This window comes from Dermacentor albipictus, chromosome 7 (assembly GCF_038994185.2).
Source record: "Dermacentor albipictus isolate Rhodes 1998 colony chromosome 7, USDA_Dalb.pri_finalv2, whole genome shotgun sequence".
In the NCBI taxonomy this organism is placed as follows: Eukaryota; Metazoa; Arthropoda; class Arachnida; order Ixodida; family Ixodidae; genus Dermacentor; species Dermacentor albipictus.
In genome coordinates, this window is record NC_091827.1 from 77,924,605 (window position 1) to 77,951,958 (window position 27,354).

Here is a 27,354-nt window from a genome sequence, read left to right on the forward strand (position 1 = left end):
AGCTGCCTATTAGGTAAATAGGCATCTGTAAAAGCTAGCTTCCCTTTCACATGAGTTCTCACACAATGTACAGTAACAGAAGGAAGTCTTGTCTTATTGTTCATTATGACTGACTACGACTAGAAGGGGTTTCGTGTTTGCTTTGTATGACACAGGAATGCACGTTAGTGGCTTTTTCGTAGAGAACTGGGAGCAACATATCTTCCCGCATTGAACTCTCTCTATGCTGATAGTTCAATAGGCCATTTAGAATGATAGCTTGCTACAAATTTTTAGCCACAAATTGAGATTTAAGCTTGGGCGTTACATGCTTAATTTTTTTATGCAATGCGGCCGCTCCATGGTGTCTATATCCTACAAAGGTAGCTACGCGCGTGTTGCATACACTCTGACATACGACTGCACTATCAAACATTTTTTTCTCCTGCTTTAGGATGATGAAATATTTCGCTTCACTTTCCTTCGAATTCTTCATTGCGCTCTTCGCAGTCTCTTTCCAAGCGTTTGCATGGACAAACGCATCAAAGGATAGTGCTGCAGACTGAGAAGCAAATATGAAACCGCTTGTGCATGGTATAATAGTATGTGTATGAGTACCAAGAAGGACACAAAGCGACCCTACGAAGACGAGCGCATGAAACTTACCGCAATATTACGCACATTCGTTCCTGGACACGTGGGCGGTGCAGTGATGAGTACTGCACCAGCAGGGTACAAAGTAGGCACTGAACCCTTTTTCAGGTAGTTTCGCCTCGTCGGTAGACCAAAGTCGGCGCAGTACTGCATGTTGTATAGGTAGCAGTCCGACGAGAAGTGCAGGGAGCATACCTGACTGCGTCTTCCCGGCGTCCAATTGGTACCTCGGACGGCCTGCACGAACGCGGTCCAGGCTTTCCTTTGATCGTCGTCGGAAGGAAAGTAATGAAACACAACGTTGTCGCCTTCTTTCTTGCCACAGCTCTTCACAACACAATACCTTGGCGCCATGGAGAGTTGCTTAATGGCTGTACTCAGGCCATGTCAACTTTGCCGCAGGCAGGTCAGCCCGCTTTAGTTCTCAAAACGATGACCAGCGGTGACAAGGCAAGATGCAGGTATGGACGCGGGGTATGGAATAATTCAAAGGTGGCAACGGCGGCAAGCCGATGGCATCCGCAATGCAGTATTGCGCAATGTTTACCTCACAGAATAACCGCCACCCTTGTTTACACGTCTCAACACGAGACTAGGTCAGTTTCGGTTTCGGTTGCGTCAGCGGGGATAACTGTAGCCACAACCAAAGTAACGTTGCACGTCACCTTCTGCAGCGTCCCTCCAGTTACGAGCAAAGTGTAAGGAAAGCGCCATTATATTAAGTGTAAGTTAGAGAGCACAGTGCGCATTGTATGCATTATATCTGTCTTGCCACCAAAGAGCACTGCAACTCATATAATTGCAGCGACGCTTAGTAACAAGCCAGGTAGCACCTTCGATACATATAGGGTCCTGAATATTTGGCTGCGCGTGTTCAAAAAAAAAAAAAAAGAAAACATTTTGCGCTCACCGCTGCACTGTTCTTGCTCAAATTTTACAGAAAAATTGCATTTTGGCGTCGACTTCGCTTAGTATGAGAAGCTAGGATATCTCTTGGATAACATTCGGCCAATTGCCGTTACATAGAATCTCGTCAAAATAACAGAAAAAGTAATCCATGTTCGACTCAATGAGTGCACTTCTTCCCAGGGTATTCTGTGCTCGAGACATATAGAACTTAGGCCTCTATGTTCCATATGGTCAGCTCTCGTTGATTTAGAAAGCCGCATTCGATTCGCAGGACTATCAGGAGATGTATCAGCTTTGGTAACTTTAAATATTGCAAAAGCACATGACAATGATTGAGCACAGAATTTTAATTTCTATATTAGCAAACTACGCTGTTCCAGGCTATATATGGCCTGGTTAGAAGAGTTCCTTTCCGATAGACAATTCTTTTGCTTCAAGGACGGGGTGCTCCAGTTGGAGAACCTGAGACCCATTTCACTCACGCCATGTGTGGCCAAACTCGTGGAGCACGTTGTCCTAACGAAACTGACCAACTATCTGGAGGACAAAGACGTTCTCCCGCCTACAATGTTGGGCTTCCGGAGAAATTTGTCTACACAGGATGCAATGCTCCAACTTAAGCATCAAATTGTAGATAACACAAGTCGGAACACCAAAGCTATCCTGTGATTGGGCCTAAAAAAAAAGCTTTTGACAGTGTTACCCATGAAACAACATTAAACAGAATAAATGAGCTAGGCCTAGGAAAGCGAGTATACAATTATATGCGAGACGTCTTTACCAACCAAAAAGCACACATTAAGTTAGGAGACTAACTCCGAAGAAGTACAGATCGGAAGCGCAAGTACGCCGCAAGGTTCAGTGGTATCACCGATGCTGTTTAATCTGCCTTTGATCGGATTACCAGCAAACAAAGAGGAAATCAATGGCTTCAATTATACCATCTACGCTGACGATATCACTCTCTCGGTGAGCGATGGCAACGATGGCCAGGTTCAAAACACATTACAACGTGCAATAGAAGCAGTTGAACAATGCCTTGCAGGAAGCGGACTGGCGTGTTCGGCAGACAAATCTGAGCTGCCCATTTAGACACCATCGTGACGTGGCCGAAAATCACGCAACTACGAAAAAACGAAACAATCTGGAAATTCACCTAACTACGGCGGTTGGTACGCCAATACCAAAGGGTGACAAGATCAGAGCATTGGGCCTCACCAGTGGAAGTAACGGCTACAATGAAGAGGCCATACGCAAATGAGACAATATAACACTTTAAATCATGCGACTACTTAAACGAGTAGCCAACAAACATAGTGGAATGAAAAAAAGGCAATCTGCTTAGACTAGTCCAAGCGTTCGTAATAAGCAGAATAGTATACGTGGCATCGCATCTACGATGACACTCGTCAGAAAGATACAAATTAGGATGCTTAATAAAAAAATCTACAAGCAAGCAATCGGACTCTCCATCACCACCAGCAACGATAGACTACTGCAGCTATAATCTACACAATTTATTGGATGAGCTAATCGAGGAACAATGCAAAGCACCAATACTAACGCCTGTCCAAAACTAAAGCAGGTAGGCAAATATTGGATCGCCTAGGTATAGGGTATAATACCCAACATGACGTCAACGTAGATATACCCAGACACGTCAGAGACAAGATAACCGTCTCTCTAATATGCAAGAAAGGGCATCCCACCCACCATATCAGGGTAGGCGGGAAAGCAGAGCACGCGATATGCAGGAGAAATTCGGTACCAGCAAGAACACCACACTTGTAGACGCAGCTAGATACAGACAAAAGCGCGCCTACACAGCAGTGGTGATAAATTGCGAGGGAAAATGCGCGACGAGCGCTACAGTCAATAGGCCACACGTAGAAACCACAGAGGAAATAGCTGTCGCGTTAGCCATAGTACAAACAGAAGCGGACGTAATCATCAGCGATTCCCAGACGGCGATACGGAACTTCGCCAATGGTCGAATCTCCCCAGAGTCACTAATACTCCTCAAATTAGCTAATAACCACGACAAAAGTGTCGATCTCATCTGAACACCCACTCACACACTACCAGACGGTAGCAATGAGGCGGTGCACCACATGGCTTGCGATCTTACGGACCGAGGCTCGGTTAGCCCCGCCTCACCGACTACCGACGAGTGGGAGTGGAAAGATCGAATTGCCAGATTTCACGAAATTACACAACACTATAGACTGCAGAGGCGCACATTCCCGCCGCCGCACCTAAAGTTAGGCAAAAACCAGCCTGTCAAATGGCGCCAGTTACAAACCAAATCCTATCCGAGTCCAGCTATCATACACCTAATACACCCAGATTTATACACCACTGACAAGTGCAGACATTGCCATTCTAGAGCCACCCTAGAGCATATCATATGGGAATGTGCGGGTACAATACACAATAACCGTAATGCAGCGTGAAACAGCGACAGCCTCCGCGCGCGCTGAGAGTCTGCGTTGCTAAGCTCGGACCTGTAGCATCAACTCTGGGCCGTCCAGAGAACTGAGGAAGCAGCCAAAGGCCAACAACCCTTGGTCAAAACCTAAGCGAGGTCCAGGCCCACCCCACCAAATCGCAAGGCACTCAATAAAGCTATTTGAATGAATGAAGAATGGGGTGACATCGTGTACATATAAGCAGACGAAAGGGGTACCACAGGGACCAGTTCTTTCTCCGCTTTTGTTTCATATTTTTTTAATGTTCTGTCCCAGTTCATCAGGATGTGCAACTCTCTCTCTAGGCTGATGACATTGCATTTTTCTCCTCATCACGGGATATCAATGCGTTACACTAAATTTTGCAATCATTTGTCTGTACTCGAGTCCTGGCTGGACGGACTGTCTTTTTCCCTTAACGTCAAGAAATGCTTGTTACTTGTGTTTACATTGTCAAATTCCGGTTTCATTTCTCCTCCTCATCGAAATGTGCCGGTACCGCAAGTTGCAGTTTTGAAGTGCTTGGGGATAACATATGATGGTACGCTAAACTGGCAGAAGCAAACTGAAACAAATGCTAGTAAAAGAGAACACGCAATGGAATTGCTGAGTCGTTTCAATAATAAAAAGACAGGTATGCATAGGGCTACGTTGCTCATGATTTCTATACTTTACATCAGTCCCATTCTCGAATTCAGCGGTGTTCTTTTTTTAGGATGTGCAGCATACAAGCTGGAACTTCAAATACTACAAGAAAGGCAAGCGCAGCGTCTTTGTCTTGGGCTGCCAAGTGTTGTGGCTAACGATGTGCTTCATCTGGAGGCTGGAACTTTTCCGCTTGAGCGCAAATTTAAGCAACTTACTCTCCTGACTTTTCTGAAGCTTTACGATGCATCCCTCTCCTGTCTGCGATCCTCTTTCATCAATTCTTCCGGTTCAGTTTTCAGAGCACGTTGGTGGCGTTATCGATGATGATGATGATGAGTGGTGTTTAATGGCGCAAGGGCCATGTTTGGCCAAAGAGCGCCATGACAGGTGGTAATGTTGACGATGTGTTGTGGGTGACGTGCGTAATGAACTCATCATGGTAGGTGAGATATGGCTGTTAAAGGGCCTAAAACTTCCGCGGTAAGTGGAGTAGAATACATAGGTGCTAAAATAATGATGATGACTAGGGTGTGATATGGGCTATGGCAATGGACTTTCGTTAAAACATGATGCAATAAAACTTAACACTGACAAGAGAGTTTCAAGAGAGCCCTTGAATGCAGGGCTGTTAGTCGTGTGCTTAAAAGTTACCTGGCCAGATGATTTTCAGTGTGTCCGTTTCGGCTAAAAACTCTAAGACTGTTTGCAGGTTAAAAAGAGGTTCATCGCTAAGAAAAAATGCAGGGTGAAGGGGTAAATTCTCGCGATATGCAGCAGGGAAATACTTTTTCCTCTCTGTTTCTATTGCAGGGCACTCAATAAGAGCATGGAGGACAGTGAGATTATAGCCGCACTTAGCACAAGTTGGAGGATCGCCCCCAGTCAAGAGATGAGAGTGGGTGCCGTATGTGTGGCCTATCCTTAATCGGCAGAGAAGTACTTCCTTGTACCTTGCTATTTTCCCATTTATCCAGTTCCCCAGTTTTGGCTTTATTATATGAAGCTTATTCATTTTTTGTGTATCCCATTCGCCCTGCCAGTGATTCCTCAATTTACTGCGTAGAAAGGGCTTTAGGTCTGTGGCAGGGATGGGGATATTTGAATCTGCATCGCTAAAAATTACTGACCTAGCACTTTCGTCAGCAGCTTCGTTGCCTTTTATACCTTTGTGACCAGGTACCCAGCATATTATAATCGATTGATTGCACATATATGCGGAACATAACAAGCTATACAGCTCATTAAAAACCGAGTTCTTATGCTTTCGTAAGCTAATTAGGGCTCTCACTACACTTAATGAGTCTGTAAATACAACAGCCTTAGCGATATTTTTTAGCCGTATGTGTTGAATAGCCTTAAGTATGGCGTATGCTTCCGCTGTAAAGATACTGGTGTGTGGGTTTAGTGGTCCAGATGTTGAAAGTGAGGGTCCCAGAGCTGCGTAAGCAACACCAGTTGGAGACTTCGAAGCATCTGTGTAAAATTCATCACATGAGTACTTTTCCTTGAGTTCTATAAAATGCGAATATATGTGTGCCTCCGGGGCTCGTTTTGATATTTCTAAGAACGAGATGTCGCATTGGATAGTCTGCCACTCCCAAGGCGGTGGAAGCCGTGTAGGAGCCATTAAGTCATTGTGTAAAAGAGGGACCCCTGTTTTTTCTGATAGTGTTTCCAACCGGAGGGACAGAGGAGGCCTAGTGGCTGGGCGGTTACGAAACAGCCTAGCAGTGGACAAGTCACATTTAGTGAAATGACAAGGATGTTCAACATCTGAGTTAACTTTTAGGGCGTAGGAGAAAGTTAAATATGTCCTTTGGTAGTGCAATGACCATTCGTTTGATTCGACGTAGAGGCTTTGCACAGGGCTAGTCCTAAAGGCGCCTGTAGCAAGGCGGATACCTAAGTGGTGAATAGGATCAAGCATTTTCAGAGCACTAGGTCTGGCAGAATTATAGACTATTGCTCCGTAGTCAAGGCGTGTTAATATTAGACTTTTGTAGAGCTTTAAAAGGCACCGCCTGTCGCTGCCCCAAGAAGTACGTGACAACAGCTTCAGCAGGTTCATAGACTTGAGGCACTTTGATTTCAGATACTTCAAGTGTGGTACAAAAGTCAGCTTACTATCTAAAAGGATTCCGAGAAATTTGTGTTCATGGCTCACAGATAGCCGTTCTCCATTTAAATCTATTGCGGGGTCCGCCATTATACCTCTCTTGTTAGAAAATAGGACGCATGTACTTTTTTGTGGGTTTAGTTTGAAACCGTTTTGGTCCGCCCACTTAGATAATTTATTTATGCAAAGCTGTACTTGTCGCTCGCAGATACTTAGGTTACATGATTTGAAGCCTATCTGGATGTCATCCACATATACGGAATAAAACATTGTATGTGGTATGGCAGTCTGGATCGAATTCATTTTGACAATAAAAAGAGTGCAGCTCAGCACACCACCTTGTGGAACACCGGCCTCTTGCGTAAATGGACGAGACAGAACGTTACCAACTCTAACACGGAACGTCCGATTGGAGAGGTAACTCTGAATCACGTTCAGCAAGTTGCCTCGAACTCCCATTTCAGACAGGTCACGGAGAATTCCAAAGCGCCAGGTTGTGTCGTATGCCTTTTCCATATCTAAAAATACTGACAGGAAGAACTGTTTGCGGACAAAGGCATCACGGATATTTGTCTCGATACGGACAAGGTGATCTGTTGTGGATCTGCGGTCCCTAAAACCGCACTGTAAGGGATCAAGTATTTTGTTGCTTTCAAGAAAATGAATGAGGCGGTGGTTAATCATCTTTTCAAATAATTTGCATAGACAACTAGTGAGAGCTATAGGTCTATAACTGTTGGGTGAGGAAGGGTCCTTGCCCTCTTTGAGAATAGGGATTACGATTGCTTCTTTCCAGACAGAAGGAATGTATCCGGCAGAGAACATGGAATTGAAGAGTGACAGAAGTGTTTTTTGGGTTTCAGGGTGTAAGTGTCTAATCATCTCATACATTATTCTGTCACTTCCTGGAGCGGACTTGTTGCAACAGTTCAGTGAGGCTTGGAACTCAGCCATTCCAAATGGACGATTGTATACTTCGTTGGAAGTGCCTTTCCCACCCAGTGTCATTTGTTCTGCTTGTCGACGTAATTTTAGGAATGTATCTGTGTAATGAGATGTACTGGAAATGTGTTCGAAATGTGTTCCTAGACAGTCAGCCTAGTCCTGAAGAGTATCTGTTTGCGTGTTTACTAATGGTAGGGGATGAGTATCGCGGCCTTTTATTTTGTTTACTCTGTTCCAAGCTTTTCTTTCGTCTGTATATGAATTAATACTAGAGATGTATTTCTGCCAGCTTTCCCTTTTGGCAAGGCGGCGCGTCCTTCTACCTTCTGATTTTATTTTCTTGAAGCTGATCAAGTTCTCGGTAGTTGGGCAGTCGCGAAGGCGACCCCAAGCCTTATTTTGAATTTTGCGGGCTTCCCTACACTGCTCATTCCACCAAGGAATGCGTCGTTTAGAGGGTGATCCATTCGTTTGAGGGATACATATTGATGCAGCCTCCATTATAAACGCCGTCAAATATGTCACTCTATCATCGATTGAGAGAGTACAGATGTTCTCCAAGGTCAAATGTGTCAGCTCTCTGTATCGTTCCCAGTCAGCACAGTCCACCTTCCAACAGGGCAAATGTGGAGAAAACTTATCGCTTTTTGTTAATTTTAAGACTATTCGGAAATGGTCACTCCCATACGGATTTTTGATCACTTTCCACTCCAGGTATGGCACTAGTGTACTTGATGTTATGCTTAAGTCAATAGATGAGAACGTTTTGTTTGCCACGCTGTAGAATGTAGGTTCTTTCTTGTTCAGTATGCATGCATTGGAAGATAAAAGGAAGTTTTCTAATAAGCGCCCTCTCGTATCACAACGAGAACTTCCCCAGAGGGTGTTGTGCGCATTTAAGTCGCCCACTACAATGTATGGTTCGGGGAGTTCTGTGATAAAGCTCTCGAATTCTGTTCTGGAAAGTTGATGGCTCGGAGGAATGTAAAGAGAGCAAACAGTAACTAGCTTATCAAATAGCACGGCTCTGATTGCCACTGCCTCAAGGGGCGTTTGCAGATGTAAATGCTTACAGGCGATACCCTTATCGACTATAATAGCAACACCGCCTGACGAGGCGTAGGCGTCACTTCGATCTTTCCGGTAAATGGCATACTGTTTGAGAAAGTTAGTATGTGAAAGATTTAAGTGTGTCTCTTGCACACACAGCACCCTTGGATTAAACTAGCGAAGGAGTTCCTTAATGTCATCAAGATTGTGTATTAGACCTCTGACATTCCAATGCATTACTTGTGTGGCCATATTGGAAGTGTTTTATGGTGCGTGTGAAGAGATATGGATTAGGTTGGTTCAAGGGACCTTTCCAGGCCCCTTGACCCGGGGTATTTCTTTTTTCTTGGCGCGCTCCAGGGAGCAACGCCGTTCCTTCGGCGTCTGAGACGCCGGAGAAGTTTTTGCTACATCCATCGCCTCATCAGAGGCGCTGGATGATGCCCGCTCAGCGGACACGCGCGGGGTTTTTTCGGGCCTGTCTGCACGAGCAGTGGCCCGGGGACCGGCAGGCTCGGAAGTCTGCTGGCCCTTCGTGGTAGGGGGCGGAAGAGCAGTGGCTGCTCCCGCCAGGGGGGCTGATGGCGTAACCGCCGTCACACTCCGTGTGACTTGCGCGGCCGCCAAAAGATGTGGCGCTGCCCCCCGGCGCGTCACATCACTGTAGGACGGATTCGATTGATTGTGGACACTAAAGCGCTTGCGCGCTTCTGGAAAAGTGATGTTTAGTTTTACCTTCAGTTCGATTATTTGTTTTTCTTTCTTCCATGACGGACACGATCGTGAATAAGCGGGGTGGTCTCCGTCACAGTTAGCGCAGTGGGTTGGAGAAGAACAGTTGTCTGAAGCGTGGTCTTTAGATGCACATTTTGCACAAGTGGCACGCCCTCGGCAGCTCTGAGACCCGTGCCCAAAACGCTGACACTTGAAGCATCGGCGCGGATTGGGAATGTACGGTCGTACGCGTAGTTTACAATATCCCGTCTCTAATGAATCAGGTAGTTCACTTGTTCCAAATGTTATTATTAGATGCTTTGTTGGAATTTCCTTGTCGTCACGCCTTAACTTGATTCGTTGCACCTTCACCACGTTTTGGTCTTGCCATCCGTCCAACAGCTCGCTCTCACTAAGATCAAGGAGGTCGTCATCAGAAATGACACCACGCACAGTGTTCATAGACCGGTGGGGGCCCACAGATACAGGGATGTCACCAAACGCAACAAGTTTCGTCAGTTTGCTGTATTGGAGCTTGTCACGTACTTCCAGAAGAAGGTCGCCGCTTCCCATCTTAGTTACTTTGTAACCAGAACCGATTGCTTCTGTCAGGCATTTTGCGACCACAAACGGGGATATTGTACGGACTGTCTTTGTTTCGTGTTGACTATGTATTACGTGGTACTTGGGAAATATTTCTTTTGGTTTGAAGAGAAAGTTGAATGTTTCATCGGTGCGCCCCCTCTTCAGGGAGCGATCAAGGAGTGGGGGGAAATTTGAAGCCATATATAATTACTGTATTCGGCAGGAATGCCCGCCGCCCACCTCGGAGCCCAACCTGGGGACGTCACAGGATTAGAAACATTCTATTCTGCGTACGCCAGCGGTACAATCCCACTATAACCTAATATATATACCCAAGACTGGATATATTACACAAGGTTAACCCTTGCCGCCAGGAAATAAGGAAGTAATAAGAAGTGAAGAGAAGACAGGATAGATAGAAAAGTGGGAGAGAAAGACGAAGAATGGAGAGGAGGACAGGAAAAGGCGACTGCCGATTTCCTCCAGGTGGGTCAGTCTGGAGGTGCCGTCTATGCGAAGCAGAGGCCAAAGAGGTGTGTTGCCTCCGCCGGGGGGCCTTAAAGGTCCAAACACCCAGCATCGGCTCAACCTCCAGGATCCCCCTTTCCCCAGACACGGCTAAGCCGCGCACGACTACACGCGGGAGGGTCCAACCCTCATGTGCTCGGGTCCGTGGTGTCGCAACACACCAAACGCCTGCTCACGCAGACGCCCCTGCGGGGTGGTGGCGTTATCGACAACCACAAGTTGTTTTTGTTCAGACGCTGTTATCAAAACTTCATGTTCGGCTACCGTGCCCGACTTCTCCAAAAACTAATTCGTTAAGGGTCAAACAGATTTTTGATGACGATTTTCCAAAACGCGCCAAACTGATTCCAGTGTGCATACTTGAAGGTTTCCTTCAAGATTATCTTAGTAAATTCCCGTCTCACTTGGTTATTCCTACGCATGCAACATAAATTTAGAGAATCAGCTTAACTGGCCTTTTCCTCTCCTTTTAGCTGATTATACCCCAATAATTGTTGCAGAATTTCTGGCAATTATTCAGGCCATCAGAAAATTGGGTCCACAGAAATCTCAAGTAATAACTGTTACCGATGCGTTTTCGGTTTGTACGCATTTAACTTCTAATAATCGGTCACACCTGTTGAGCATACTTTGAACTCTTGTCCCAGAATGTGACTGAAGTCCGCTTTGTCTGGGCCCCCGGACATAGAGGAATTTTTTTAATGAATAAGCTAACTCGCTGGCATAGCCATCGCTAAATGTTCCGGTCTTAAATGTACTGATTTCTCTTTTACAGCAGGAGTAGATTTAAACACCTTTTATTGTTGAATTGTAATGAATCATCCATACTTTCCGCAGATGAGTTTCGACACCTAAAATTTTGGTGGAACACGAGCAGATGCCTTTTACGACAATTACAGGTGACCTTATCAAGCTTCCGTTGTAGAGTTCCTCGCCTGAATTATTACCTTCACAGATCTGGTTTATCTATAACTAACCTCTGCTATTTTCGTAATGAACCAGAAACTATGAACCATTTCTTTATTTCTTGCCGCCGCTTCTCCTCCATCCGCAGACTGTTCCCCATATTTCGAACTACCAAGCTGGGGATAGCGCTTACCACACCAAACATTTTGTCCTTTGGTGCATATCAATTAACCACAAGCCATGGGTCGATGATTACTGCTACACCCTTAAAACGGTTGCACCCTTTGGGGTGTATATTTGTCCCACAACAATAATCGTCATCCGCCTCGCTTGCGTTTCCTTTCTTGAAAACTCGGCTCTCGTTACTTTCCTGTCGAGAAGCTGCGTCACACTGATAACGCATGCCGTTCTTGACTGGGAAGTACCGGGCTCGCAGCGTTAAAGAAAGGAAACGCGGGCAAGACCGATGACGATTATTGTTGTGGGACAAGATAAGCCCCAAAGGGTGTAATTTTTTTAAAGAGTGTATACGCAAATTCCCTGAAGCCTCAGGAAGTTTTCGCTGCTAGGGGCCGACTATGGGACACTTTATTTTCATTTCTTTTTCTAAATTAATGTATAGGCCTTTTCCAAATTTCTGTTATTATTTAGTTGCCTAATGCTTTGTTTTGAATGTTTTCCTTTAGCCCCTTTTGGTATTTTGTTAGATGCACTTTTCAATCAACCCAATGTGGCTAACCCCCCCCCCCCCTGTGGGTGCCAGCCATGTTTTCAGGCAACAACAACACTCGCACACAAATTTGGGAAGGCAAGCGGCAGTGAGTACCACGAAATAATCAGAGTGCAAAGACGAACTTCATGGCACAACAAATAAACAAAATGGTATTCATGCCATGACCCTTTGGCCGCCCCACATATATATGGATAACATTATGCCAAATTGATCACAATTTGAGAAAGTCCTTCCACTTTTTCTTTAAATTATTATTTTGAAGATTGTTTAACGAACCTAAGATTCTTCTAATCTATCAACTATACACACCCCGCCCTATGTGTATTGTGTGTTTTAATTTGGTTAGGCTATTGTACACTACAAATACATTTATAATCGCTGCCATTTTGTTGAATCCCTGTCGAGAGTAAGCGCCACTGCTTACGAACAAAAAAGAAGAAGGAGGATCGCAGGATTTTGATTGCGCAATATTATCATCGTCATCAATACGTTCACCGAAAGCGCCAGAGCTATCCGCAGTTCCAGCTATTAACCTCACTGGGAAGAGCTACCGAGGGCGTCATCGACACCTGCTCTGAAGAAAGTATCAAGTTCTAGACGCAGACCCTTGGACGCCTGCTATGGTACAATGCGCCTTAAAATGTATTTAGCAATCGCAGCCTGTTTCCAAGTGATCCGTTTGACCTGCCAGCGAGTGAGTCGCCTCGGACAGCATTGACCCACGAAAACGAGACTTTCAGCGACGCGCGCATCCTTACGTCGCAACTTAACCATGTCTTCTGCGCACGACACGCCACCTGCACACAGCGCCAGTGAGGTGAAGAACGACTCTACACGCTCCACTGAGCGATCGCTCCCAGCTCTGAACTTCACCTGCCTTCTTTCCGGTACGCTGGAATCCAGTGTCCGTGAACTCCCGGGGAGCAGCAGCAGCGTTCACTGTGACAACAGTTCTCGCACAGAATCAAGCTCTCAAGCTCGCGAATCGGAACACCAGCAGCCCTCGCGGCCGGCCGCGCAGCCAGTCAGCGTCGAGCCCTCAATATGGGAACCATGCGCACTTCGCAGCGCCGATGACAGCACGACGCCCTCGAAGAAGCCGCCGAACCTGTCGTGGATCTTCTTCGTCCTGGTGGCAGTCTGCGCCTTTCTGATGCTCACGACGTACATCCGTTACCTGCTCAATAGCTCTATCGTCCTCCCGAGGAACGCCAGTCGCGTGCATAAGCTTCCCTTTAACGCGTCGATGGGATCGGATGTTGTGAACTGACGTCCGTATGTTGCTTCAAGCCAGCGTGACCTCCTCAGTGCAAGTGTTGACTTCAGCAGTTCTACATTCTCGGAATGATCCCGTCGACAGTGATGCATGCTATCTATCGTAACGCCTTCCTCTATGCTGTTCTAGAACGCGACTTCTCACTACTCTGGCGGCAAATTCGAGCCCGACAATCTGTACGTAAATATTTCTGTTTGTTCGGCGTAAATATATGTATTGCGTTCTGAATCAAGGAAGGGACATTATAAAGAATCATCCTGTGCGTCGCCTGCCAAGGGACACAACACTACGTGCCTCGGTCACGCCCCGCGCGCTAATATAGTATAGACCATATGCTAGCGCTCGAATTCAGCACTCAGAGGCAACGCAGAATGCTGCATTGCTGCAACGTTTAAGCACGGCCCTCAGTAGACGCAATCAGAGTGTCACACCTAAAATAAATTTATCGTTCGGCTTTTTGTTCTAGTTCAACGAGAACTGTTCAGTTCCTGTTCAACTCCAGGGCAAAAATAATTAACACTTCAACTCGTTTGAACTGATTTGTGTGCGTTTTCATAACATATAATTGCAGGAAAACAGCATAGTAAATTTATTTAGCACAAAATCTCAACGGTTCTGCTGAGCTGCACGGTGCTACATTAGGTTCCTAAGTCCTTGAGGTAGCGTTGACCGCGTGGTTTGGAGGTTGAACGGAAAGAGCAGCGGAAGGAGCCCGGGCAGTGACGAAATGACGTTGGACGAAATGACGTTTAACTGCATCATTTCATAAAGAGTCGCATGCTCAACAAGTCGCTCGTAAAACGAACAGCGAGCACACTAAGAAAGGTTTGCACCCTTTGGGACTTATTTAGTAAGTTAGTAATAAGAATTGTAATTTATTTTACGTGCCTTTCCTTCCTTCAACATCTTTTACGCCTTTTAGGACCATCTTTTACGCCGAAATCGGTCACTGCATATGTGCGGTCGGGTAGGTACCACTGTTCGAAGAACCTCTTTGACGCAGACCCGGAGTAGTGGCTATGTGACCCGCGGTCTGTGCTTGTCTCCAACGAACGTCTTTGATGGCAACTTGGGTCACCTGGTATATGCCTAGAGGTATTCGCCGCTCTTCAATTAACGTCTTTGACGCCAACTTGAGTAACTAGGTATTTGCCACTGCGAATGTTCACCTCTGCAATGACGAAAAGTCTCTTAAATTTCTTGGACACCGAGTGCAATATAACCCACGCCACAATGGCTCCTAAGGCAGAGCAACCTGGCGCCTTAGCAGGCTCCGCCACAAATGCATTGTGTATGTGCCGCCCTTGAATGAACCTCTCGCCAACTTGCGTCACCGGGTTTGGGGCAAGCGGGGTAATCATTTTCGGCGTACGTAGGCACCGACGCGCCACGCTTCTGGTCTCGGATGCCATGCGCTAACTTCTCGGCAGTGCCACTAGATGGCACTGCCAGTGCCAGTAGCACGTCCAGAAAGAATGGCGAGAGAGGAGCCCAGTTACCGCGTGCCGCGTTTCTAAGCGTTCGCACGGCGCACCGCGCACTTCGGAGGCGGCGTCGATAGATAGCAAAACCACTGCAGCACGTTCCTCATACATAAGTAGTTTCGACGATGACAATATGTAGTGTTGCTATATTGATTCGATTCTGAAGCATTACCATCGATAGTCATCGTGAGGTGGGTTCTGCCACAGTTTTGACGTGTTAGCGTTCTTTGGGCACTTTACGCTCTTTCCCCGATCTATCTATCTATGTTTGTTGAAGCGCCGGTTAGCCCAGTGCATCTCCAGCGTATGAAATGTAACGAAGTGCCGGTCAGTCCGGCGCATCACCAGCGCTTTACTCACGGGGCTGGTTCGGACTGCTCGCAGGGTTTTGTCTGCCGCACCGAATTCGATCTCTCTCCTTGCATACCCTGTCAATAAACACCTTGACAGTTTGTATGTTTCTATATAACCGTTTTCCCGCCTACCTGAGTCACTGGGTAGTTCGGGGTCGAAAGGTTAGTGCATCACGCTGCTGTGCAGAGCTAAGAGGGTTCAAAACCAACTATCGGACCAACTTAGGTCACTGAGTATGTACCAATGTGCGCACATAGTGCCGCTCTTCAACGATTCTCTCTCAAACCGACATGAGACGCCATGGATGCGGGACTGGGTAGGCACAGCTGTTCGTAGAAACTCTTTGACGCCGACAGCACGGCCTTGGTCACCTTTGCGCCATAAAATCTGAACTAACCAATTATAGCCAATCTTAGACGCCGACTTGGAGCACTGGGTGTGTGCCCCTTGCTCGTGCCGCTGTTCAACGAACGTATTTGACGCCAACTTGGGTAAATAGGTGTGTGCCGTCGGGGAATGTGCCGCTCTGCAGTGACGAAAAATATTCCTTAGATTTAACCCGTCCTGAGTTGAATCGAACCCACGTGAAATGCGGTACCGCTTTTCGAAGAAACCCTTTGACGCCGACTTGGAGCACTGGGTGCGGGTGCCACCCGGTCTGCGCTGGTCTTCGATGAACCTCTCTGATGCCAACTTTGGCCACTGGATACGTGCCAGCACGTGTGTGCCGCTCTACAATGGGCGTTTTTTACGCCAGCTTGGGCAACTAGGTGCTTCTTGAGAGGTCGAAACTGTCAAAGAAGATCCCTTAAATTTCTCCGATGCTGAACAGGCCCGAGAGGCGGCGACGAGGCAAGGCTATGAAGTACCCTCATGGGAGACCTGAGCCCGGGTCGTTAAACTTTGCCGGATTTAAAATAAAGTTGTTTCCATCCATCCATGAGCGAAATTGAACCCACGTCACAAGAGTTCCACAAGCGCAGCATCCCGACGAATTTTTTTCTCATTTTCTTTCTTTCATGGTATTTATTACGAATATAATGCATACTTGCGTAAGGTATTTACATAGCGACCAAAACAGTCATAGCCGCATCTATAGGCAGAAAACACACATTGCACAGTGCACACACACAGTGCAATTATTACAGTTAGCACTTCTCTAAAAGGGAAGCAAAAGGATACACTGCATCAACAATAGATACCAGTCTGGTTGGAAATCTTTTTGATCATAAAAATCAAGATGTTAAATCATCTGAATGAAGTGTGACTGCGTAGATGCAATTGGTTCCGCATTCCGATCTAACATGCGAGTTTTCCATAGACTGTGCAATGCCATAAGCAGCAGCATGTCAAGAAGGCACATCTTCCCATTGAGGTGGCATAACATATCGTATTGTATGAGGACTTATTTCAAGATCATTCTTTAAGTGTTCTTTGGAGATCATCCCAAAAGAACATAGTGTCATTGCAGTCGACAAACTTGTTTGGCTGTTGATATTCAGTTATTTACCTCTTGCGAGTTTGTCTCTTAGTCAGCTGCGATTGAAATTGGATTGGTGAGGTCGTGCTGTATAAAATTAGATGAAAATACTTTACTGAAAAGTCTTTATAATCTCTATAACCTAGAATGTGAGGAACCTGGCTCTGATATGAACGAAATTGCCAATGTTAAATGTGCACTTCAGGAATATGACGCAATACGCTACAGAGAGGCCCGTGCTCGATCGCGTAATAATTGTACTTTGCATTCTGGGGAACCCAAACGTCGAACTTTACTTGACGAATATCTCAACGCAAAAGAAGGCCGGTATCAGATATTTATTCGAACGGGTCCTTAGTCTCTAATATACAGGAAATTATGTCCGAATTTGAGGTTTACTACACAGCATAGTTTAATGCCCCTTCTGATAAACTAAGTGATAAGCACGTTTTGTTTTCTTTGTGACCGCTTTAACTTAAGAAGAGTGTGCTGTGATATGAGTGGTCCTTTCACTCAAGAAGAAATATATTTAACTATTGACCAATTACCGATTTCAAGGGCGCCGGGTCCGGATGGCATTTCAGGCGAGTTTTATAAAATATTTAAATCCCTGCTTTCCCCCATGTTACTCAAGATTTTCAGACTAAGTTTTGATCTGGGTACACTTCCTCAATCATTCACTAGGGGCCACACAGCTTTAATTCCAAAATACACCGACAGAGAGAAACTGCGACTTGTTGAAGCCTACAGACCCACTACACTGTCTAATGCAGACTGAAATTTTTGAAACGGTATTATCAAACAGACTACAAATTGTCATGTCGATTCTTATTGGTTCTCACACGACTAGCGATCTGGAAGGCCGCTCCATGCAAACAAACATACACATCGCCCGTGCAGTACTGGAACACTGTTAAAGCTCTCATGACCGACTAACAATGCTCGAAGTAGGCTCAGCTAAGGCGTTTGATAGGGTCCGTCATTCTTTGGTTTTCCCTTCTAGAGCCTAATAACGTCGACTCCATTATATTTAAAGGAGTGAAACTGTGCTATAACGATTGTTCAACTCATCTTATTGTTAACGGTCACCTGTCGGAGCCTGTGTCCATTCGTTTCTCTGTAATGCAAGGTTGACCCTTTCCACCAATAATTCTTTCCCCTTCACTTAGAACAACTGCCCTTAAACGTAATTCACTCTTGTAATATCCATGGCTTCAGTGTTTACAGAACAGAGCTAAAAGTGCTGGCATATGCAGAAGACCTCGCTTTTTTTTGTGCGGACAAGTCCAGTATCAGAACCATGGTGTCCATGATAGAGAATGAATTATGTTAAAAGTTTAGGGATGTGGTTTGGCTCATGGAGCTTTAAGCCGACACAGTTAACTACGCCACAAATGCACTGGGTGTGTGCCGCTTTTCAATGAACCTCTTGGCAACCTGAGTAACTGAATATGTGCCACTGAGTGCGCGGTAAGTGAGGGAACAGTCCTCAGCGTTCACAGGCACTGGCATGCCACATTTCTCGTCTCGGAGTCCACGAGTGGACTTCTCGGCAGTGCCTTTAGATGGCGCAGCGTGCCCAGAAAGAAGCGCGAGAGAGGATTCCGGTTGCCGCACGACGCGTTTCTCAGCTTTCGCACGCACCAGCGTTAGGGTGGCTAGCCACCCTACCAGCGTGACATGTATTTTGGAGGCCACTCGCAGGTTTCGTGGCGGCGGCGCTACATGGCGCGCATAGTGTTCTTAGGGAAGTGCCATAAGGATTCCTTCACACACACACACACACACACACACACACACACACACACACACACACACACACACACACACACACACATATATATATATATATATATATATATATATATATACATAACACATATATATAACACATATATAACTTAACACTTAACACACACACACACACACACACATATATATATATATATATATATATATATATATATATATATATATATATATATATATATATATATATATATATATATATATATATATATATATATATATATATATACATACATAGATATATGTATATATATATATAAACGAGAAGAAAGGGGGTTAACCGAGGGACCCGATATTTATTAGTCATATAATGAGAAGCCAACAAACACTGCCACCAAGTACAACATAGGGGAAATTGCATGTGCTTAATAAATGAAAATAAAGTAATGATAAATTAATGGAAATTAAAGTGGATGAAAAAACAACTTGCCGCAGGTGGGAACCGAACCCACAACCATCGCATGTCGCGTGCGATGCTCTACCAATTGAGCTACCGCGGCGGCGTTTCCCCATCCACTTTCTTGGGTATTTATGTGTACTAGTAGAACCCTGGGAGTACTAGTACTACTAGTACACATAAATACCCAAGAAAGTGGATGGGGAAACGCCGCCGCGGTAGCTCAATTGGTAGAGCATCGCACGCGACATGCGAAGGTTGTGGGTTCGGTTCCCACCTGCGGCAAGTTGTTTTTTCATCCACTTTATTTTCCATTAATTTGTCATTACTTTGTTTCATTTATTAAGCACATGCAATTTTCCCTATGTTGTACTTGGTGTCAGTGTTTGTTGGCTTCTCATTATATGACTAATAATTATCGGGTCCCTCGGTTAACCCCCTTTCTTCTCGTTTATATATATATATATATATATATATATATATATATATATATATATATATATATATATATATAACGCATTTAGACGGTGGCTATATGTTGTGTCACAATATTAATTCAACTCTAACACATGACATAAAAACTGTTTACAGCGCAAACACATGCAACCACAAAGTATAAGGGACAGGACCTGTCCCTTATGTCCTGACCATGGTATCTCTGATGTGCATTATGAATAGTGAAGCACCTTTATTTGAAGTGTAATCTGTCGGATAGACTCCTTGTTATAGTTTCATTTGACAGAGACAGAAGCGAAGCAACTGTCCTCTACAGAGAACTAGAAGTAAAAGATGGGTCCTCGGCTCAGTAATACTTTTCCAAAGAAGAAAAGAAAGAGGGGCAGTATCTATATTGTAAATGCATACAGCCCCCCGAAACAGGGGAAGGCAAAATTCTACGAGCTTTTCCATGGCGCACGCAAACTAGCGAAAGACAGCACGCTAATCATCCTAGGAGACTTTAACGCCATGGACAAAAGCTGGGGATACCAAGCAGCAAACCCAAAAGGCAAAACGCTAGCGGAGGCAGCAGAGAACACCGACTGCAACCTCAGCACAGACCCAGACACTCCAACCAGAATGGGAAACAGCGTTAGTACCGACACCTGCCCCGACCTCACGTTCACACGAGGAGCGGAACAAGCAGTGTGGGAGAATCTGTTAGGGAACCTGGGTAGTGACCACTACATACTGAAGACGCAAGTAACTTCGAACAGGCTAAGGGCGTCAGCTGGGATCGGCAAAAATTATGGACTGGATCGAGCGCTTTTCGAGAGGCATGCGATAGGAATCTCGCCGAGAACGGGATCCAATCGATAGAAGAGTGGGGAAAGATGCTCAATGAAAAACAGCGCAAGTACACCAAGGAAGTCGCGCGAACGACACAGACCCCGAGGTTGACGCCAGACTGCTCAAGCTGTGGGAAGCTAGACGCGGGCTCACCAAGAGGTGTAAGAAACAAAAATACAATAGGAAGCTAAAGCTTAAGATCGTAGATGTCACAGCGAAAGCAGAGGAGTACGCGGCGCAATTGGCAAGGCAAAATTGGCAGCAATTCAGCGACTCCTCAAGGCTCTCATAGATCCGACCAAGACCAAGGCAGAAAACAACAAAACCATCTACCGGTTCATCTACCAGTTCGAGGGACCAGACTCGGGACTGATGGAGAAGGTACGCGTTAAGTGCTTCGGTGACACAAACCCAGCAGCTTACGCAGAGCGCTACAAGGGAAGAGAAAGCGTTAATCTGGACAGACCCTTCACGCGAGAAGAGGTCTACGCAGCGATTCGAAACACAACCAGAAACACGGCCGCGGGTGCAGACAAGATCAATAACGCACTCATCCGCAACCTCACTGAAGAGTTAGTCGCAGAATTAACCAACTTTCTCAACAAACACTGGGAAGCTGAGACCGTCTCCGAGGAGTGGAAGCATGCGGAGGTAGTCATGATTCCTAAACCGGGCAAGAAACTGCAAATTGAGAACCTCAGACCGATCTCGCTCACATCGTGCCTGGGAAAACTGTACAAACGAGTGGTGACGCTGAGACTGCAACAGTACATGGAGGACAACGAACTGTATCCCTACAACATGTTCGGCTTCAGAGCAAAATTATCGACCCAAGACGTACTAATTCAAATCAAAGATTGGATTGTAAAACTTTATTTGTCCAAAAGATGTAGGGAAGGCTTTAAGTCTTCCCACCTAGACGACGGCCAGGAGTCCTTGGACCCTAGCGGCGATTTCGGCCAGTTGGACGGTCTTCAGTTGAATCTCCGGATCGGAGCTGAGTAATAAGGTCTCCCATTGTTCCAAAGACGTTATTCTTCCCTCAGAGGGAGCCTGTGGGCATTCCCACAGAATATGACTAAGATTAGCCCTGGCTTTACATAGCTTACACTGGCTAGAGTACTGACCCGGGTAGTAGAGGCTGCACGACACTCAAAGAAAATCAAATCAAATCAAAGAAGAAGTACTCGGGAACGTGCTCAGTAGCGGGGAGAATATAATAATGACATTGGATATCAAGAGGGCTTTTGACAATGTAAGCCACGATGCTATCATCATGGGCATGAATGACCTGAACTGCGGGAGGAGAGTCTACGGCTACGTCAAAGCCTTCCTTTCAAACAGAACGGCAACGATTGGCCTGGGAGAGCTCCGATCAGAGAAGTTCCTTACTCCAAACAAAGGGACGCCTCAAGGGTCGGTCATCTCCCCCACGCTTTTCAACATAGCCATGATTGGCTTGGCAAAACAGTTAAAAGAAATCGACGGCATACACCATGCCATGTATGCCGACGACATCACCATCTGGTGTAACACAGGCTCGCTCAGACAGAAAGAAGAGAAGTTAGGGGCCACCTGTGTAGATGACTACGTCAGAGCAAGAGGGCTAGCGTGCTCCACTGAGAAGTCCGAGCTCCTGAGAGTTTGGAGAAGAAAGCAAAACTGCACATTCACCACCAGCAGCGACGAGTTAAAGCTCAACATCTACCTCGAGGGGAAGCCGATACCGGAAAAGACGCTCATCAGAATCCTGGGGATGTGGATACAGTCAAACCAACGCTGCACCCACACCCTCGCCCTACTCAAGGGATCCACCCTACAAGTGGCCCGCATGATCACGCGCATCTCACACAGGCGCCACGGCATGCGAGAGGAGGACACACTCAAGCTGGTCACAAGCTTGGTTGTCAGCCGAGTGGCATACAGCCTCCCATACTACAATCCCATCAAGAGTGAGGTACTATAGGCGGACGCGATTCTATGCAATGCCTACAAAACCGCACTCCACCTTCCCCACAACACTTCAACCGAAAAGTTCCTAGCCTTAGGACTACACAACACCTTCGAGGAATTGAAAAGAGACGCAACTAGTTTCCCAACAGCGCAGACTACAGCAGACCGCAACTGACAGGGAGCTCCTGAAGAAACTAGGCTGCGCCGATCAACTTCAAGAGATACAGAATACCGAAACAATTCCGGACGAGTATCGCAACACACTAAAAGTAGCACCCATATCCCGGAACATGGATTCCAACCTACACAAAGCACCCATAGAGGCGAGGGCTGAATACTTACAAATGACACTAGCACCCCAAAAAACGACGGTATATGTGGACGCAGCCACATAAGCCAGAGCAGCGGGGCAGAGCAATAGCAATGCGTTAGCAACGGTGATTGATTCGAACCTACGCGAGATCACCAGTGCATCACTACAAGGCTGTACGATAGTCGAGGCTGAAGAAGCGGCCGTCGCTCTAGCGGTAGCGGAGGGATATCGGTCTAAACGGTCTCTAACGATCCTTACAGACTCACAAACGGCGTGCCACAACTACCTAAGCTGCAGAATAGGGCGCGGAGCGCTCCGCATACTCCGCTCCCGAGACCACATAACACAACGACAACCAAAAAGAGCCGATTAGGCATATGGACGCCGGGACACACGGGAGTGGCAGGGAATCAAGACGCGGACAGGATAGCTCGAGGGTACACTTATTACCGAGCATCCAACGTAGGCGACCTCGAGGGGACCGAACCTGTACCCCAAGACTATTCGGCAATACTAAATTACTACAAGGGCTGCAGAAAGCGGTATCCACCACCGTACAACTCCCTTAGCAGAGAGGACTCTGTCATCTCTGCTAAGGGACTCAGCAAAATGTATCTCACACAATACAATGACAAATGCCCCTGAGGCCACGAAACATCCACGCTGTATCACATAACGTGGGCATGCCAGAAGATAGACTTGGTACCCGTTATACCAAACCCGAGTGTGGAGCAATGGGAGGGAGTGCTCTCCAGCGATCGCCGGGTCGACCAAGAAGGTCTGATTCGGCGAGCACAACTGGCAGCAGCATCCAGCGGAGCCCTGGACTAAGGGCAACCGACCGTTGTGCTAGAAGATGGACGAAGCCATCTGAAGACCGCAGAACACCAGCGAATCTAGAGCTAATAATGTTTTTCACTCACTCACTCACTCACTCACTCACTCACTCACTCACTCACTCACTCACTCACTCACTCACTCACTCACTCACTCACTCACTCACTCACTCACTCACTCACTCACTCACTCACTCACTCACTCACTCACTCACTCACTCACTCACTCACTCACTCACTCACTCACTCACTCTGAGCCCCAAGAGACCGGTGCCGCGATAACAGTAAACCAGTTGTTGCAGTGGCATGCCGTCATCTGCTGAATACGTGCACATGATCGCTTCAATGCTGTACTGCAACAAAAACCTTATCGCGATGTCCTAATACACCTGGTGGCACCGATGAAGCATCTGTTTGTAGACGACGTTCGCCTTCGTATTTCAGAATAAGTAAGCTGTTTGTTATTATTTGGGCAACCATGCTTTTCAGTAACAAACATATAATGTGTAGTTCTGGGTTTTGTGCGGAAGTTTCGTACGCCGCTGTTTGTTTCGTTTTTTCCATAATATTAACTGTGAAGTTTTAAATAACATGCTGCTACAACTGACAAAATATCTCGCTTATGACAGTGCATGAGAACTCCCCATAAATGTATAGTCGTAATGTCATATATTTTAGTATTATAACGTGATGAAAGGTAAGTTTGGAAGTGGAGTCAATACCATTCCGAACGCTCACTGTCGGTTGCTGCGTCGGTAGTCGTAGCCTGACAAATTTAGAACGTCCAGGTAAGTTTGCCTAGGGTTCGCCACAGAAAATGCGAAATTGCTTCACTTTCACGCTAACTTGACGGTGATGCCAACATGTATAAAAACAAGCAGAAAGTAATTTTATAATGATCAGGCCCGATTCACACTACAGCCGAGGGATGATTCAGCAAGATTCATGATAGCCGCACACTGATGGTGTGCGCCACGGAATATCTGCAGCGTATACCATAGATCACGGGAGGTTATAGGCTGCAGTGGGTTTGAGCCATTGTTTAAGGTATCATCATCATAATTATGACCGCTTCTGTTGTAAGAAGAGATCACTGGACCTTAAGTCGCGCGAGCCGAATCCGTCTCACGGACCCGCTGTCCTAGCATCAGGCATGGCCAATATCGCTGACGACGTTGTCAACGAGCCCGGGCCGACCTTGGCCAACAAACGAGCTGGACAGGCAAAGCCATCCGCTTCGAACGTTCAGCGTGGCCCAGTACCGGGGTCGACCAAGCCCCGCGCTGCTTCGCCAATGGCTGCTGATTTGAACGCGGGTGGTACCGGTAAACTTCCGCGCGCCGCTCGTCGAGAAAGGTAACAGTAGCACAATAACTGCACTAACAAGAGAAAAGTACACGAGAACACTTCAGTAGATCAATAGTGGTGAAGCAAGGGTCTTTCTGGAGACAAAATTTTTACAGGGGCACTTGTTCTCCCTCTGACAAAGACAAGTACCCTTGTCGAAACCTTGTCTTTAAAAGCAACCCTAGTAAAAATTCCGACTAATTTTGATAACTTGAAGTCTCCGTTTTTCTGTGAACGTCACTGAAGGCGCTGCGGCATAATACTCCATCAATGCGGACTGAATTTCTTCAGTCTCGTCGAATACTTAGAAAGCTCACTGTAATCCGAGTCATGGTGATAGATCTTCTACATTTCTTTCTCCTCAACTGCTTGTTAGTGGCTGCGAAAGCCCCTGAAGGCTTCAGTTGTTTTCGGACCTTCATTCCCTTCAGCAGATGTGTTAGGAACGTTATTAAAAATGAATCCATTTTACACGACTATTTAAGCACCACTAAGCAAAAAATTATAGCTCCTAACACTTGTCACTTTGCTTGAGCCTGTCTCATAAAACGTCCTATCAACGATTTCGTACCGGTATATATGTTATATCACACAACTATACAAAACAAGCTCTCACTTCTTGTGTCGCTGACCTATTCAGAGAGGATGCTTGTGATCAGAAAAAGCCGCAAGGATGGCAGGCCAACACACTAATCTGCCCATACCTCGAATATGACGGTTGCTGTGTTATACAATTTCGCTTTGTTTGATGTATCTGTTGGCAGATTCACATACATCTATGAAGGATTTTTAAAGCGAAGCTTTCTCGCCTAGTTCGAGGCACTTTGTCGTGCGTATCTGGCCTCTAACGCTGCACGATATTAATGGGATGGTGGCGCCATCTAGGAATGGTCTAGGAACGGCGTAGCGAAGGAATAGTTTGCGAACGGGATGAGGCTTTCTGAACGTTCTTTTTTTCCATATTCAGCGCTGTGCCCCGCAACAACGCTCCAGTAGCACCGGCGCCTGGACCCCATCAGGCCGAGCTCGGACAGTGCCCAGCAACTAACAAGGCGCAAGAACCCGGAGTTCCTCCGGGCCAAGACGTTGTGGAACCGCGAAAGCGCCCCGGGCCTTCCGAATCATCGAGCAGACGCGTGGACAAGAAGAAACGTGGACGCCGGCGGACGGTGCCACCGGCGCTGAAACAGCAGGACCGCGTCTGGTGCCTCTGCGTGATCCTCGTGATGCTCCTGGCCGTCATGTTCATGCTGATTTTGGTCAACGTTACGCTCCACCAGACGCGCCAAGCGCGCTCCACCGCACCGGCGACACGCGCGGAAGACGGGGAAGATTACGACCTCCCCATGTTCTACCGCAAGGTGGCGTTCCCGTTCGTGACGTCGACCGATGCCGACGAGTCCACGACGCTGCCAGTGACCACCGAACTCGGTCCCACCGAACCGTTTTTCAATTCCTCGTTTTCAATGTGACCATATGTCAGCTACGTCGTACATAGTGAGAATATTGAAGAAAATTTGGCTATACCCAGTATACCTGCTATACCGACGTATACCGACGTCCCCCATAGTATACCTATGGGGGACGTCGGTAATTCTTTACAAGTTCATTAAAATAACGAGACGAAGTTAGCACCATTGCGAGAGAAGTGTGCGCGTGTAAAGGCAAGGCTGCATGCTGGGTCATGCGGGTGCCAACGTTCTGTGAAGTGGATGCCCCGGCTATCGGAGTAGGAGCAATGCTACTCGCGAAATAGGCTCAAAGAATACGGCAAATATATTTCACAATTCCATCAACAGACTTGTGTGCTTTCCAGATATCTGTCATCTGGCAGTGTGCAAATGCAGACCACAACAGTCATTTTTACACTTTTACACGGAGGGCAGACATTTTTGATTAAATGAAAAAAATTCGATTCTAAGCTATTCTACTACTAAGCTATTCTAAGCTTCTACGGAAGGAGGGAGTGCTGCACTGCAATGAAGGCTGAGCTAGGATGGCAATCTCTTTCTGCCCGCCGCAATAAACTGAGGTTAAAACTTTTATATTCGATTTACTATAGTAAAACTGGAATTAATAGGGAAATTTACCTACGGAAACCTCATTACATTTCAAAACAAACTGATCATAGTTGCAAAACCCTCGAGTACACTGCCAAGACGAACTCGTATGTCAACTCGTTTTTGTTCGAACAATTAAACAGTGGAATAGGCTGACTGAAAAGCAGGTGCATTGTGTGAATGAAGATGTATTTTATTCCATGTCCTAACCCCCCTGCTTTAACGCCTTTGGGCGCTGCGGGTTAATTGATGAATAAAGAATGACGCATCCGATACCATGTATGGAAACAAAGAACTGCGTGAGCGGAGGTCTGTATTCGGTGGCTCGCCTGGGCGCGATTCACAGCATCACTTCTGTGCTTGTGTTCATGTGTTCGAATCCTGTCGTCAGACAATTTTAATTATGCTTACCATTCAAAAGCCGTTTATAAGCTATTTGAAGCCACGAGGACGAAGTCAGGCAAATCCACGTACTGCCCATCATTTACATGCTGCCTGACCTGAACTGCTTCCAGCCTCCCGT

At 46.3% G+C, this 27,354-nt stretch overlaps 2 protein-coding genes across 8 annotated transcripts in view; one reads left to right on the forward strand and one right to left on the reverse strand.

The window, feature by feature from the left end:
- LOC135899062 (uncharacterized) overlaps positions 1-1,167 on the reverse strand; it is a 28,810-nt gene extending 27,643 nt beyond the window's left edge. For 5 of the 7 annotated variants that reach the window (XR_010563517.2, XR_010563520.2, XR_010563516.2 and 2 more), the window contains exon 1: positions 646-1,167. Coding sequence is in view for 1 of the 7 variants with exons in the window: in XM_065428309.2 (XP_065284381.1) it covers positions 646-895; positions 977-987 (261 nt within the window). In the remaining 6 variants the exon portion in view is untranslated. The remainder of the gene's footprint in view (positions 1-645) is intronic. The other 2 variants (XR_010563519.2, XM_065428309.2) reach the window with 2 other exon arrangements.
- A 23,332-nt stretch (positions 1,168-24,499) lies between these two features.
- Positions 24,500-26,988, forward strand: LOC135899024 (uncharacterized). The gene is made up of 2 exons (XM_065428271.2): positions 24,500-24,780; positions 25,739-26,988. Exons 1-2 carry the CDS (start codon positions 24,578-24,580, stop codon positions 26,241-26,243), a joined length of 708 nt encoding a protein of 235 aa, XP_065284343.1. The 5' UTR covers positions 24,500-24,577; the 3' UTR covers positions 26,244-26,988.
- The last annotated feature ends 366 nt before the right edge of the window (positions 26,989-27,354 follow it).